We start from the raw sequence: 16,849 nt of genomic DNA on the forward strand, positions 1-16,849 counted from the left end.
TTGCTTCCTCCCCTGCCCAGGAGTTGTATGTTCTGTACACGGTCAGACACAGACAATTGTTAAAATGAACGTTTTTAACACAGGGGGAGAGAGTGCACATAGGAAAGTGGACACACAGGGGGAGACAGCTCAAACGAGAGAACCCTTGAGGAAAGAAGACAGCACAGTGGTGGAGAGACAGAGCAGACAAGGGGGAGAGCACATGGGGTATACAGGTCAAAGAAGAGATGACATCAGAGAAGACAGCAGATGGGGAAGAGAGACAGAGCACAGGGGGAAGACAGCTCAAACGGGACAGCACATGAGGGGAGAACACAGCACAGGAAGGAGAGAGACAGCAGACACGGGGGATAGCACATGGGGTAGACAGGTCAAAGAAGAGAGCACAGACGGGAGAAGTCAGCACATGGGGAAAGAGAGAGTGGATGGGTGTGTGAGCACATGGGGGGGTGATTCTCAATGCTGCAAAGCCTGCCCCCATCGTGACATTACCGCCCTCCTGATGCGATAGCATCGGGCCTCCATCTTGTAAAAAATATTGTGCAATTCATGAAAGACAGTTTCTGGCACATTTACCTTAACTCCATAATAACATATGACGTACATTCACGTCAAAAGGTTGTGTCCCTGCCTTTGATGTAGGCTCACACGCCAAGTCCACATCTTTCCCCGCACATGATGACTGATTTAATCACCCATCAGGTGTCTTTAATAGCCGTGGATGGATCGGTGCTCTGCCGGACGAAAGCACGTTATTCATCCAGCCCATCGGTGCCCCTGTCACATGATTGCGGGGCACCAATGGGTTTACATGACAGCTGGGGGTCTGCTGAAGACTCCAGCGCCTGTCACTACGATGCTCCTGTGAACGCCAGCTCGTGGCCAGCCATTCACAGAAGATAATGATTTCTGCTATACATAGCAGTGATATGGGGGGACTGTTAAGTAAAAAAAAGTTTTTAAAAATATGAAAAAAAAAAAAATTTACAATCACCCCCCTTTTGCCCCATCGAAAATAAAATTAAAAAAAAAACACTACACATTTAGTATCACTGTGTTCGTAAAAGTCCAGTCTATTAAAATATAAATTAATCTGATTGGTAACTGTCGTAACGAGAGAAAAAAAAAAAGAATGCCAGAATTTTTTTTGGGCCGCCACAACATTGTAAGAAAAAGCAATCAAAACATTGTATCCACCCCAAAATGGTAGAAATAAAATGTCAGCACACAAAAAATAAGCCCCCATATCCCAAAAAATGAAAACGCTACAAGTCTCTGAAAATGGCGACAAAAGCAAAAACGTTTCTTTTCTTGCAAGTTTCGTAATTCTATTTAATCACTTAAGTGAATAAAAAACCTATACATGTTTGGTGTCAGCATCCTGGTACTGACCTGAGGAATCATTGTCAGGTCGATTTTATACTACAGTGAATATGGTAAATAAAAAAACACAACACAATTTGGGAATTGCACTTATTTTGCAATTTCAACACGCTTGGAATTTTTTTCCTCCAAGCATTATGGATAAAATCAATGGTGTAATTCAAAAGTAAAACTCTTCCCGCTAAAAAAAACAAACACAAAACGAAGTCCTTTTACGGCTATGGGAACGGGAAAGAAGAAAAAAAAAGTTATGGCTCTTAGAAGAAGGGGGAAGGAAAAAAGAAACCGAAACAAAATGGAAGATCGCTTGGTGATGAAAGGGTTAAAAAGAGGAGGCCATCTCGGGCCTCATTTCTTTTATTTTAATTTCTGTCGTCACCTGTGGTTGGCATCAGATCATATTTTCTTGTATACAAAAGTAAACATGAGTCTTTCCAGGCTTCTCTTGTAGGGACAGATGTAGGAGCGGGGTGAGCACGCATCAGTTCCGAACGCGATACGTGGGGACGCTGCAGTGTGGCTCCGTTCGGCGTACGCTGCCCTCGCTCCCTGTGCAATGTATGGGACACCCGTAGAGAGGCTGTGCTTACTGCAGCCACGCCACCGCCATGTGACTGCGTCTCACAGATAACGCAACTTCCATTTTTTATCCCTCTTATACAAGATTAATTCAACTCAACTCCAACATCACAGCGAGACAAGGTAATTATGTAAAATCTTTTATTTACTATATTTATACAAGATCGAACCCAGAAAAAAAAAAATAAGATAAATAAGACATAACAATGAATGTACAAAACAAGTTATGTGTTTCTACAGAACCCAGGCGGCACATGTACCAGAGCACGGAGTATACCGGGGGTAGACAGTCTCTGCCTCTAGTAAGGTTCATGGTGCAAAACGAGATTAGGAACCCCCCCCCATAACGAAAACATGAGCCGTCAACGTCCAAGTCCAACAGTAACATCTAGGAGGAGCGCCAGTTTCTATGGTAGGAGACGAGCCCCCGCCACCACTCTGGAGACTTGTGTATCTGAAGGAATTTGATGGCGTTCTTAAAGCCGATTCGAAGTACCCGCGCAGGATTTGTGCGCACAGAGCTTTTTCCGAGGAGTTTTTGGAGCAGAGACGGAGATGAATGCCTCCAAATGTCAAATCTTCCTTAAAAACGTGAAGGCTCTGCTCAGAAAACTCAACAAAAGGACTCCGTGTACACAGAGCTGCAGGGTATGTGCACAGAGCGTCTTTTGCAGGATAAGCGTGCCCCATAAAATGAACTTCGTGCCCAGCGATGTAAAAGCGACATTGCTGTGCACACGTAACCCTGAGGCGGTGATCACACGCCGTGCTCACCTTCAGCATACAGTGAGTCTTTGCGAGAACGATGGTGAAGCCGTCTCTGGAGGGTGACGGGTCCGTGCTCTCCTACAGGACGCTGTGTGCACATACCCTTAGGCTGCGTTCACACACAGTATTTTGCAGAGTTGTTTTTTTTATGGCATTACTGATTCTATTTCCAGAAATGCTGCAGTCAGAGGCGACAGACGGATAAGTTTTTTTTTTTGCCATTTATTTATTCGCAAATCAAAGGCTGCTCTGGGCATTGAGGATTTTTTTTACATTTTTTTTATAGGACATGAAACACTTGAGAAAAAAAAAAAAGTAGAAAAGCACAAAATGTTACAAGGTGAAAAAACAAACAAAAAAACAAAACAATGAAAAAGCACTTAATGCTGAAAAAACTGTGTGTGAAGATGGCCAAAATGCAGAGACATTCAAGTGAGGGATCTGTGGATGAAAGGACCTGTGATGCTGGCACCACTCCACCAAATATACTGTTGTTATGTCCCTAAAAGTGATGGTAAGGTGTTATCTCAGCATGCTCAGGTGCTAACTGAGTGACTTCTGCGTCCTTGAATAATATGTTCGAGTCCCCGCGGCTGCATGTCTCACGGTTGTTCAATAGCCACATGCAGGGACTGTCTAACAGACAGACAATACATACATGTGTGGCAGATGTTGAACAGCTCTGAGACATGCAGCCGCGGGGACTAGAACATATCGGTTAGCACCCGAGCATACTCAGATAACACCTTATCCGAGCACACTCACTCATCACTAGTCCCCTACCCAATAAGGTCTGCAGGTTTTCTTTTCTCAGCCAGAACAGCAGCGCTCATGTCTCAGGATGGGTTGGAACAGCAGGACAGCGTGTGTCACTAGAACAGATCTGAGCTGCAGTACTAGACACCAGTGGCATAACTAGACGCTTGTGAGCCACGGTGCAGAAATCTGCATTGGGGCCCCCAGCTATCAGGAGGTCTTTAATAGTATTGGTGTTCTTTTATAGGCCAAAGGGATCGCTGGGCCTCGACTACGCTCCAGGGCTTAGATGTGACTGCAACCCCTGCACCCACTACACTTACGCCCCTGCTAGTCATAGCCATGAGGGGTCCTGCTCCTGGGAAATCTTAGACATCATGTGAAAGGCAATGCTCTACATGGCGTCTGCAAATCACCTGTAGCCTGGATATGCCACATCTGGCAACTATTAGTCTAAGGGCGCAGACAGCCGTATAACATGGACGAGGATCGCATCGCAATGCACGGACTGGCTGCCTGCTCTCCTGATTGCCAGTCCGAGTATTGCGCTGCGATCCTCGCAGGAGTCATACGGCTGTCTATCTGCCCCTTAAAGCTGTAGTGGATGCACATCCGAATCAATTAATCTCTAAGGGCTTTTTGTAGCTGCGCCAAGACGTACGGCTACAGCCATCAGCTAGTCGGAGCCTGCGATGTGCCCACAACAGGTGCCTATTAGCCTTGCTAAAACAGCTATACAAGATCAAAACTGGAAACATTACTACATGTGCCGCTGCAGGACGGACTTCTCTGTATAAGGGCTCATACTCACTTGCGAGACTCAAACGATTCTCGTGGGAGTCTCTCGCATGAAAACCTGACACTGCCGCCGGTACTCAGAGCATGCAGCTACATGTATTTCTATGCAACCGCACGCTCCAGTCCGAGTGCCGGCAGCAGCACCAGGTTTTCATGAGAGAGACTCACACGAGAATTGTGCGAGTCTCTCGCAAGTGAGTATGAGCCCTAAGGCTAATTCTATGACCATGGGGTATCACAGGTTTGGGAAAAAAATCCTTTGAATATTGAAGCTTTTTAGTTTTGTGTTTCACTTTATGCATTTCTCAGCTGTCATTCAGAAGGAACCATTACTGTTTACATTCAATGGATCCATCCTGGTGAAGTGATGGACAGACTGGTGTAAAGCTCAGCACAAGACATAGCTCTGATAACTACTATAATGGCACCTGTGTGCCCATCACACGGCCAGGACCGAATTTCCATCAATGAATAAGCTTTACCTGCTGATATGTAAAGCCCCTTTAAAAGGGTTGTCTGGTGAAAACAAGTTATTGCCCATCCACAGGATAGACGATACCTTAATAAACGGATGGGGTGAAAGTGCCCGTACTGGACCACCGCACGGCCATATTGTGATCTGGACAGGTGTCCGTCAGGGACCCAGGAGTGCCTACTGGAGAGGTCGGCTCTATACTCGCAATTATAGCTTTAGCCTCAAAAGTCATCTCGCCGTCAGTGCAAAGATTTGGACTTATTCTCTGAGTCTATTTTGTTTCAGTAATTTCAAAAGAACTTGTCATCCCCCGACATTGACACCGTCCAATTGTTGACAGCGCAGCGACACACTAATACATATATATATATACACACACTAAAACAGCCATGTAAGGAGAGGCAACAGGTCCTCCCTTTATAAAACATTTTACAAATCAGGAGAGACTATGAACACCTCTGAACAAAATCAGGAGAGACTATTAACATCTCTGAACAAAATCAGGAGAGACTATGGACACCTCTGCACATATTCTATATTCTTTTTTGCATGTACTATATATACCAGTTACAACTGGTTTGCATTAAACATTTTCTATCACTTGGCTCCTGCAGCTTGCACATATTACAATACATCGCAAGCTGCTTATGGCTGTTCTCTGCTCATTCCTTGCATCCGAAAGCAAATTTAATAAATAAAAGTTTCAATGAATTAAGATTTGAGCTTAGATTGAAGTTTGGGAAAGGGAAAGGACCAGCTGTAGACTGAGCCGAAAAGCATCAAGCAGCTTGCGCTGTATTATGATACAGGCAGTAAGTGGCAGACACGTAGCACAAAATTTTTCATCCAAACCAGCTGCGAATGTTTTATTTATAAAAGCGCATGCAACAAATCGAACTAAGTCCAGAGGTGCTTGCTAAAAAATGTTAAAACCCTGGAAATGGCGCTCTCATAAGAAAGTATGGGGGAGAGGGGAAGAGACCTTCGCTCCCTAATTCCAATAGTAATCACTCGAGCTAAGGTAAGACCTCCAACACCAAGTACATTTCTGCCTGAAACTGTATTTTCAGTAATGATGCGGCGCTACAGGACGTGTGAAATAATTTAGACACAATTTCCCTTTAATAGATCCCCTAGCCCCACACATAACCCCGTCCCCTTCTACCATCTCTTTCACAACACAGAGCACGAGCTTATGAACATCCTGAACATACGGGGGAGGGGAAATTATGGTAAAAATAAATTGCCTTTTATTTGTTAAGTTTCTAGGTCAAGTACAGGAAAACATAGCTGAAAACCTTCCGGAAATGGCTGAACGAGGCCCACGGTTGGGCATTGGTGGAGGAATACTGACTGGTCTTTTTCGTAGGTCATTACCCACAATAAGCCATGCATATTACCTGGTCGGATGAGCTGCCTAGTTCTCCAGGTTAGCGGTAATGAAAGAAATGCAACTGTAGAATGGGCTGATCGATTTAAGAGAAGGTTTCTCATCACAATGTGCCATTGGATTTAAGCTTTTTCTCTCTCTTTTTTTTAAATGCAGTCAAAAAAACAAACAAAAAAATAATAAGAACCACACTGTTCTTTTAACGGAACAGAAATGAAACTATAGTATATTTACACAAATGTCGATATAACTTACAGGGTATCAGCGTGTTACACTTTTTGGCATTCACTTAAACAAAAAGTTTGCATAAATTTCTAGGTCTGAGAGAATCTTGAACGTAATAATTTTGGTGCAAGAAAGGTACGTCTGCCCGTGTGCTGAGCGGCGTCCTGAACTTGCCATAGTGGGATTACTATGTCCATGTTTTCACTGCGCTCTCTTGTGTTCTGACTCCAAGCAGAACTTCTCGTACGCTTCTTGCATTTCTGGGTCCATTTCGTCATCGCCTAAATCATCGAGGAACCTGAACGGGGAAAAGACAAGAGGTGTAGTAATAAAGCAAAGCATTGTGGTGGACTCTGCCGCCACCTCCAGGACAAACAAGCTTGCTGCAGGTTGAGGCTACGCAATAGAGTTCAATACAGGAGCGATATTGGAAGCCCAAACTCTGTCCATCAACAAAATAGTGGAACAAAGCAAAATCTAACGATTCGGTGCTCATAATTTGCAAACAGGTATGGGGTACGCACTGGGAAAGCTTGGAACCTCCTGCAAGCATATCCATAGTGCCTGTGTGCAGATAGAATTGTTTTTATCTTTTAAATTCTAAAAAAAAAAAAAAAACCAGTCCGTTGAAATTATTTTTGCCATCTTGCACCCTTCCCCTTGCCCTGTTTGGCACGTCTCTTAAATATGGGGTATACTTAAAGGGGTATTCCCATATCAAAGATCATATCCTAATATGTAGTAGGTGTAATAATAATAATATTAGTAAATACCTCCAATTAGAAATGTATGAATCTTGCTTTATTGATAGTTTATTGAAAGTTTTAAAAGGACATCTTCACACAATAGTACAAACTAAGACAGAGACATAAGACACAGGTCAGAATGCACCAAAATTGGGGAGGAGCTATCGCGAAACGTGCGTAGGGGTACGCGCTTGCCATGGACACGAGCACGGGTATGGGGACAATGATTAAGAGAGTATTTGGATCCCACGAGACTCCTCCCATATGTTGGGGATATCTAGTGATTGCCATCTTGGAGACACTTTTTGGATTACATGTGGGACCCTTAGGGGAATTTTGGTCTTATTCCTGTGCTGGATACCTGGACATGGGCAGCATGTTTTATTCCAATTTTGGTGCATTCTGACCTGTGTCTTATGTCTCTGTCTTAGTTTGTACTATTGTGTGAAGATGTCCTTTTAAAACTTTTTTGTATCAATAAAGCAAGATTCATTCTTAGTTCTTGTCATATCTATGTCATATCTATGGATTTTTTGCTCCATTTTCTCTTATGTGTTTTAGTCGTTTGGGAGCTCCATATGGAACTATTCCCCATTTATATCCTGGAATTATAGCAGGATCTATTGCCATAAAGAATATGTATTCTGTACTTGGGATCAAGTTATCAATTAGAAATGTAGTATAGTTCTTCAGATAAACTATGTTGCTTATCTCATATTCAGGGCATCGCAGTAGCTTAGATATCCGATCTCACTAACAACTGTCAATATGTCAGTGGTGGTAACTATGAATAACTAAGCTAATGCAAATCCCTGCACATGGGGTAAGCTACACAGTGAATCAGAAGAACTATACTACATTTCTAATTGGAAGCATTTGCTAATATTATTATTACACCTACTACGTACTGGGATAGGATCTTGTAATTGGGTATCCCCATTCATTCCATGCCAGTAAGCCTCTTTCTTCACTTCACTTTTCACACAGCATCAAAAGGGCAGCTGCCAGCTGTATGATATCTGCCTGTTGAGGTAACACCGTGACAAATCTGAATAGTCTCCTAAATAAACTAGTAGACTTGCAGCAAGGAGACTGAACGGTCATCTTCTGCAATAGAAAACTGTGTGAAAGGAGCTGTATAACCATCATCAGCAATTGTGATAGAAGTTTCTGTTCCCCCTGATGAGAAACTCAGAGGTACACAATTGCATCATTCGGAGGCAGTTCTGGTTCCTTAGATTGTGACCCTCCTTCCTTGACCTTAGAAAAGAAAGGCTGGTAATTCCCAAAGGTCAAGTAATTGAACTGAAGTTTTATTAAACTCTGCAGCCATTATTAAATTGTATGTGTGGTTCAACGTGAACAATTTGGTGACCGGTCGTTGTAAAGTGACGGTGTATGTCAGGGAATGCTCCCAACACATACCTGGGAGGAAAGGAACGGTTATTGAATAATCTTCAAAAGACATAATTCTGCTATATAGCATCACAGGATAGCTGGTCGGCTGAGCACTTGACCCTTATTTATCATTCACAGGTAGTAATAAATATAATGGTCAGTGAATAAAAGGGAAAATCCAGTACTAAGACTAAAACCTCATTACAAAACATGGGAGAAGAGGGACGATAAGAAGACAACAGAACGTACGCATCTCCAGAAGCAGACAAATCGGTCACAGGTTCTTCACAGAAAAAGTCTTCTCTGTCCAGCATCTCCTGGTACTTTTCTTGATACTCTAAAGACAAGAGTAAACTCTTCACGTAAGGCTCCGCACATACGGGAAGGACACAGATTACTCCTCCTAAATTACCTGGATCTGCTGCAGTGAAGGGAATCCCCTCAGACGTGTAAAAGGTGGGCTCATTCTGTAAAGGGACAGGAAACAAAAGTTAATGTAAAAAACACTAAAACAATTATCAATGATTCTTAAAAAGGGTTTCCCCTGCTGGACAACACCCTTCCTTATCACTACAGTTCCCATCAGAAAATAAAAACAGCTGATACTTCCCTCCTGTAGCGGTTCTGTTCTCGGAGTTATCCTCCGGAAGTCCGGAACAGTACAAACGGCAGCAAATTAGAAGCTGCTGATTGGCTGCAGCGGTCATATGATATAAGGTCACGTGACCACCCAGTGGACACGGTGCTATCATCACAGTAAGGATGTCACTTTGTATGGAAAGTATCAAGGGGGAAGGGGGGGGGGGGGGGGTCTCCAAAATTTGCCAACTCCTATCAGCTAGAGTTACGCCTGAGAGGGACTTGCATAAAAGTGGATCTCTTATTTTACTGGACTTCATTGTTAGTCTCGTATGACAACTGGCTGCAGCAGGAGCCTCCCCCCACTAATGTCAAGCCACAGGCTAAGACCCAGCCACCAGAAAAATTAAAAAAATTACAAGTAAATTAACTTATGTTCTCAGCAAAAGCACGGAATTTCAATTGTATACAATAACAAGGTCGTCATTCCAAATCTCATGTGCACAACACATCCATTTATACGGTGCTAGTCGTACACTCTCATAAAATAAGCAAGAAGTCATCAATGCACAACTGCCCCGTCTGCCGTCCAGACCTCTAAGGATCAGGTTTATCATCGGTCAGTAGAGACAGATCGCAGAAAAAGGTCTTCACTTGAGGATGCAAAACTTACCATGAAGTAATTGGGGTCATTTTCAGGAGTCGCTTCCTTGAAAGTCCAAGTTGAATGAACCCGGCCCCAATTACTAGATCGAAGTTCTACTAACTTCAGCAGCATCTGTCTTACGTCCCTGAAATAAGACACATTCAATTTAGGAAATCACAAACACATAATTGGTCTGGGAAAGAACATGTTCTACCAAGGTCTATGGGAGCCATGTGATGTTGGCATGTATGGGCCTAGGCTCAGAGCCTATATTGGCATGAAGTTTAATCAGTGTCCAGTTGACCATGGAAATTTTGCAACTTCTCCTAGACCTTCTACAGTCTTTACACAAGCCACTCAAATTTGCATGTTCCAGAGAATGCAGTGGTGTTCACCCTTTAAACCCTGTAGAGAATGGCCTTTGCTGGAAAGGCTCCTGGGTTGTGTCCACGGAGTAGCTACTGGCCAGTGGAGCAAGTTTGCAGGAATATTAATTTAGCCAGGTCAAATACAGAACCAGCAAGCAAATACAAGGTTGGGAGAATAGTCTGGGTTAAAAAAAAAAAAAAAAAAAAGAATTATAAGGAAAGTCAGTAGGCAATGGAAATTATAGGAATTATCCAACTAGTTAGTAATTCACGAATTCCATTAATTCCATTTTTACTACACAACACAAAAAATGAGGTATTTGGTTAACATTTTTTTCTTTTATCATAAAATGTATAAGCCATCCACCAGCGACAATGTGAACTCATACATGGACCCTAAATCTTTGGATTATCTCCCTATGTGCCTAGTCAGGCCTCACATGAACTGGGGAAGGAGAAAGGTTATACCTACAGCCAAGCTGAGCTCCGGCTGTGAAAAAGGAGTGCAAAAGGGCGAACGGCCCAAAGAGTGGCCAATTACAGGAATCCGTCCAATGCTGGTTTCACGCATGGCCCGAGTACAGAACACAATGTAGGGGCTGAGCACGGGTCTTGAGGTCCAAACTCAGCAGCTTCAATGGCATGTATGAAGCTGTGAAGTTTGGGTGAGGAGACCCCTGGATTTTCCGTACGTGTATAGTATGCTGTATATTTTGCACATATACATTTCCTACATTAAACATACCCTGTTTAAACGTGTTTTATGGCTTCAGAAAAACCCTGTTCCCGGGCTGTAGTTTGTTTTAAGAAAAAACAGGGTTTTCTTTAACCTTCCCTGGTTCCAGAGCTGTCTGCAGTGCTGATATCACATTGACAGGTCTGCAGCTAATACCCGAGCTCAGCGGCTCTGCCCAAATTGATGACAAAAGCCGCTCAGAACCTCTGAGTGCACTGATCGGCTGCAGCGCTGTTGACGTGGTATCAGTACAGCAAACACTAACGTAAAGGGAGTAGCGGTGGAGAAGCAGTGCTTGACCTAGGGAGCGCGAGAAAAGTTTTTTTTCTTTGTTTTGTTTTTTTTAAACAAACAGCAGCCGGACGAAGAAGACTTTTCTGATAATGGAAAACCCCTTTAAGCTTTAAACCAGCCAATACGGTAACAGTAATTTCTAACCTGCTACGGTCTGAATCCAGAACCACATTCTTCATTCTCTGGATCACGTCATCCATGTAAAATTGCCCCTTCTCTTTCCAGGCATCTTCTAGAACAGATCCAGTCAACTGCAAGAGAAAAACCCCACACATTGAAGATTCCCTGAAAAGGTCAGAACAAAGAGCGAGCACCCACAAGACTACAGGGGCTCTTGCATGCCACTGCCTGTATTAGAGCCCCTTGATTTATTTCCTGATTATAAATGGCGGCTTCAGCTCTACAGAAGTGAGGATGCAACACTAATGAGGGTGCCATGTCGTAGTAGGATGTGTGGATGCGCACTGTGTAGGTGTGGGCACAACTAATCAATAAATAGCATGTAAACGGGGTAGAACACTGACTGCCAACTCCTATCAGGGTCTCCATCACGCTTCTTAAAAATAAAATATATATATATATATATATATATATATATATATATATATTTTAAAACTTAAGATCCAGTGTGACGTAAACTTCCCCTATAAATGCACTAGATTAGCACCACCAATTCCTAGTAATAGCACTACATTTGAGTAAACCTTAAAGAAGCACTATCATCAAACTTTGTATCCTCTTAATACATTGCAGTCATCATATCATACAGCACTGTGTACTTACAGTTCCTCATTTTGCCTTTCTACCCAGTTAATTCTTCTCTTTTTCCATTAGGTCTTTGACATCATGTGATTATAAACTGAGGAGCTGAATCCTTCTAAGCTCTAGGTAGAAAAAGGAGGTCAATTTTCCCTGCATGAGTCATCAGTCACTTCAAGAGTGTCAGGCAAGGGGAGGAGCGAGCAGCTGGGTCAGGAGGAGAAGAGGGGAATGACTTATGCAGGGACTAGAGACTTTGTTTCTATATAGAGCTGAGAAAAGAAGAATTAGCTGGATTGAAAGGCAAAATGAGCAATTGTAAGTGCACAGTGGTGTATAATATGATGACTGCAATATATTAACTCCTTCACTTCAGGAGCTTTTTCCGAATTTTTCATTTTTGTTTTTCGCTCCCCTTCTTTCCAGAGCCATAACTTTTTTATTTTTCCATCAATATGGCCATGTTTCTTTTAAACGACACCATTGGTTTTACCATGTTGTGTTCTCGAAAAAGGGAAAAAAATACCAAGTGCAGTGAAATTGCAAAGAAAAGTACAATCCCAACACTTGTTTTTTGTTTGGCTTTTTTGCTAGTTTCACTAGATGCTAAATCTAACCTGCATTATGATTCTCCAGGTCATTACGAGTTCATAATAATAATATAATAATACATTTTATTTCTACAGCGCCGACATATTCCGCAGCACTTTACATTTCAGAGGGGACTTGTACAGACGATAGACATTACAGCATAACAATAATCACATAGATCATAACAGATACCAAGAGGAATGAGGGCCCTCGATCGGCTCTGCTACATATAGGCGATGAGCAGATCTCCCATATGTAGCAGATTTACTGCTGTGCTTTGAGCGCCGACCAACGGGCAGCGCTCAAAGAGATCTGCCTGCAACAACCATAGAGGTCTCATAGAGACCTCTGGTTGTCAGGGCAACGCGTCACCGACCCCCAATCACGTGACAGGGGCGGTGATGAGCTCACTTAAGGCCCAGCAGCCGAAAGTGCTATTTAAATGCCTGCTGTCAGCTTTGACAGCGGGATTTAACTTTTTAATAGGCACGGGTGGATGGCGATTCTGCTCGCGCCTATTGCGGGCACATGTCAGCGGTTCAGCTGACATGTCGCGGCTTTGAGGTGGGCTCACTGCCGAAGCCCACCTCAAAGCAGGGGATCCTTACCGATTATGTACTATTCCGTCATCGGTAAGGAAGCGGTTAAGATAACAATTTGATGGCAGGGAGTGCTTCTTGAAGTGTTTCTCCTTTCAGGGGTGCATTGCTCCTCGCCTCCCGGCTGCTTGCAGGGATGTGTTGCACTACTGAAGAATTGAGCGTTTAGGCCGGCGTCATGGCTGAGCTGCTGGCCCGATCTGCCCCCTCTCCAATGCTGCAAGAAGCCGCTTTGCCTCTGCAGCATCTGAACACAGACTTCTTGCCCAAGAATCCGGTCAAAGCAAAAGTGGACAATAACCGAGGCAATGAGCTGTTAGCTACAACATTAAAAATCTTTCTTCTTCTTCAAGTCAGAGAGGATTTTTAACCCTGCTATTCTATTCGTTAACACTATACACTTGTTATGTTCTGGTCATTTTTGACTGGACCTAATAAAGTCTTGATTTTTAGCTAATTTAAGTGTTTAATTGAATAATTTTTGCAGTGTTATATTGTATGTGAACCTGGTTGTTTATAAACAAATGAAAAATGGAGAGAGAGAGAGAGAGAGAGGGAGGAGGGAGGGAGAGAGAGAGAGAGAGAGAGAGAGAGGGAGAGAGAGAGAGAGAGAGAGAGAGAGGGAGGGAGGGAGAGAGAGAGAGAGAGAGAGAGAGAGGGAGAGAGAGAGAGGGAGAGAGAGAGAGAGAGGGAGAGAGAGAGGGAGAGGGAGAGAGAGGGAGAGAGAGGGAGAGAGAGGGAGAGAGAGAGGGAGAGAGAGGGAGAGAGAGGGAGAGAGAGGGAGAGAGAGGGAGAGAGAGGGAGAGAGAGGGAGAGAGAGGGAGAGAGAGGGAGAGAGAGGGAGAGAGAGGGAGAGAGAGGGAGAGAGAGGGAGGGAGAGAGAGGGAGAGAGAGGGAGAGAGAGGGAGAGAGAGGGAGAGAGAGGGAGAGAGAGGGAGAGGGAGAGAGAAGGAGAGGGAGAGAGAAGGAGAGGGAGAGAGAGGGAGAGGGAGGGAGGGAGAGAGAGGGAGGGAGAGAGAGGGAGGGAGAGAGAGAGAGGGAGGGAGAGAGAGAGAGGGAGAGAGAGGGAGAGAGGGGGAGAGAGGGGGAGGGAGAGAGGGGGAGGGAGAGAGGGGGAGGGAGAGAGGGGGAGGGAGAGAGGGGGAGGGAGAGAGGGGGAGGGAGAGAGGGGGAGAGAGAGGGAGGGAGAGAGAGGGAGGGAGAGGGAGGGAGAGGGAGGGAGATTGAGGGAGAGGGAGAGGGAGGGAGAGGGAGAGGGAGAGAGAGGGGGAGGGAGAGGAGGGGGAGAGGGAGGGGGAGGGGGAGAGGGAGAGGGAGGGGGAGGGGGAGAGGGAGGGGGAGGGGGAGAGGGAGGGGGAGAGGAGAGGGAGGGAGAGGAGGGGGAGAGGGAGGGGAGGGGAGGGGGAGGGGGAGAGGAAGGGGGAGAGGGAGGGGGAGGGGAGGGGAGGGGAGAGGGAGGGGAGGGGAGGGGAGGTGGGAGGGGGAGAGGGAGCGGGAGAGGGAGAGGGAGAGAGGGAGGGGGAGAGGGAATTTTTTTTCGTCGCCAGAAAGGGTTTCAGGGTTAAATTCCCGGCTGGCTTCCTTTCTCCGGGCATGCGCACTGTAAAATGCGGATCCTGCAGCAAAAAAAACGTTGCAGGGTCCGTCCAGGCATGTCGGCGGACGCAAAAAATTTGGCGGATCCGCAAAAAAACGGATCTAACGGATGGCCATCCGTCAAGATCCGCCAGTAATGCAACTCAATGGGGAAAAAAACGGATCCGCCAAAAAAAAATGGCGGATCCGTTTTTTTCAAAAACCGGCGGATTTTGACTGATGGTCAAAAACGGAAGTGTGAAACAGGCCTATGGCAATTGTCTACTGATAAGTTAAAATAAAACACCCCCACCCTTTAGGATAAAGAGCTCAGAGTAAAGCAAACACTTTTCGGACAGAATTTATTAGTACTCTTTCAGGTCAGCATTTTACAGAAATTAGATCAGGGAACACAAGTAAAAAAAGAGAATATGTTCATTTACAATATGAAATGTTGAGAACTGAATTGAACTATTTTACATGAACAGCAAGGTAAAATATTTGGCACATAGCTATACTGGAAGGTAATCCATCAGCAGTATTGTAATGAGAACATGTATGTATGTGTAAATCTGCATGGGACCAAAAGGACCTAAATAACTTGATAAATAGTAGTAGATGTAATATATAGTCCAAAGTGAGATTATAGCGCCTTTATTTTACTCATAACATGCTGGAGATCACTATAAAAGGCTATCGGTCATTTTTGACCGAACAGTACAAGTGTATAAAAAATTGTGGAGCAAAAAGTAAACAAAAAAAAAAAGTACCCATAGTAAGAACCCCTCAAATGAGGAAAAGTCAATCAACCACAAGTTTCAGAACCGCATCTTGAATATTTTAAAAAATATTAAAGTTCAAAAATCGGTCATTTTTGGACCGAACATAACAGCAGGGTTAATTAAAAAAAAGGACATTGCAAAGTGTCTTCTTTTTACAAGAACTTTGCAATTTTAATCATTGACAATCTCTGCCATAGATAAGTCTCATGGATCGCTGCTTGTGTTTTATCTGAAAGAATAAACTAATAAATCTAAATCTTTGGTGCCCTTGCAGAAAAAGGTTCACTGTGCAGACCCCGCCCCATACTCCAAGATCAGCTCTGCGACAGCCGGCAGGGCCCGTTCGTGTGGCACTCGGGACCCACCTACTGTACATATACATTATGGCCGTGCAGCTTCTGGTTCAGCGTTACCTTCAGTAGTTTTACAGCACAGATGAGATTATCATCTACAGGATTGGAAAATAAAGCATCCAGCAACTCCTCAGGCCAGTCTGAAGGATCTCCGCTCTGGTCACCTGGCCCTTGCTACCTTTTATCTATCAGAAGAATAAGAAGAAAGCATTACACTCACAACATGAAAAATCCTAAAATACAAGCTCAAGCACTATCAGTCAGGAGATTTAGTATTAAAAACCTAAGTAAAATAAAATGAGTAAATATGATGTAGAATAAATAGTACTAGTGCATGGAATAACATAGGGGACTTGGAGAACATAAACCGCAAGAGCCAACCCACCACAACAAGGTGTACCCAATCGGTATGGTACTATCTAGTTCACCTCACTGTGTCAGGAGACAGGATAATAGATAAAGACCCGGGTCTGGACTTATCAGACATCTGCCCGGGGAAAGCTACGTAACAACATGAAGTACTGAAAAATAGGAGCGATGCTCCTGCTTGTACAAAGTACTAAACGAAAACAAATATAGCCGAACCATATGCTGGTTTAAGTACAATGCATACGTGTGTATTCACACTGCGGCCATTTAAGGGTATGTGCACACGCTGCGGTTTCCGCAGCGGTTTTGGCCGCTGCGGACCCGCAGCAGTTTTAGCTGCGGTGTACAGTACCATTCAAATGAATGGTAACAAAAAAACGCTGTGTAGACGTTGCGGAAAAATTCGTGCGGATTTTGCTGCGGTTTTGAAACCGCAGAAAGAAGTGACATGTCAATTCTTTCTGCGGAATCCGCAGCGTGTTCCTATCTCCACCATTGTGGAGATGGTGAATCCGCAAGACCAAACCGCAGGCAAAACCGCAGATAATCCGCAGGTCTTTTGACCTGCGGTTTATCTGCGGTTTTTTGCAAAATCTGTGCGGATTAATCCGCAGCGGATTCCGCAGCGTCTGCACACACCCTAACGAACAAAACCGAAAATATAAACAAAATGAACATAT

At 44.1% G+C, this 16,849-nt stretch overlaps 1 protein-coding gene across 1 annotated transcript; it reads right to left on the bottom strand.

Annotated features, from left to right (window-relative positions):
• Positions 1–5,986: 5,986 nt before the first annotated feature.
• Positions 5,987–15,985, bottom strand: PAIP1 (poly(A) binding protein interacting protein 1; the record flags this gene model as incomplete). Its single annotated transcript, XM_073584331.1, is given in 7 exon segments — positions 5,987–6,672; positions 8,768–8,855; positions 8,931–8,985; positions 9,771–9,888; positions 11,286–11,392; positions 15,861–15,931; positions 15,934–15,985. Coding segments are annotated over 7 exon segments (588 nt in total), but the record flags the coding sequence as incomplete, so codon positions are not given.
• Positions 15,986–16,849: the final 864 nt, after the last annotated feature.

This window comes from Dendrobates tinctorius, unplaced genomic scaffold (assembly GCF_039654945.1).
Source record: "Dendrobates tinctorius isolate UK_male_01 unplaced genomic scaffold, ASM3965494v1 ptg000083l, whole genome shotgun sequence".
Lineage (NCBI taxonomy): Eukaryota > Metazoa > Chordata > Amphibia > Anura > Dendrobatidae > Dendrobates > Dendrobates tinctorius.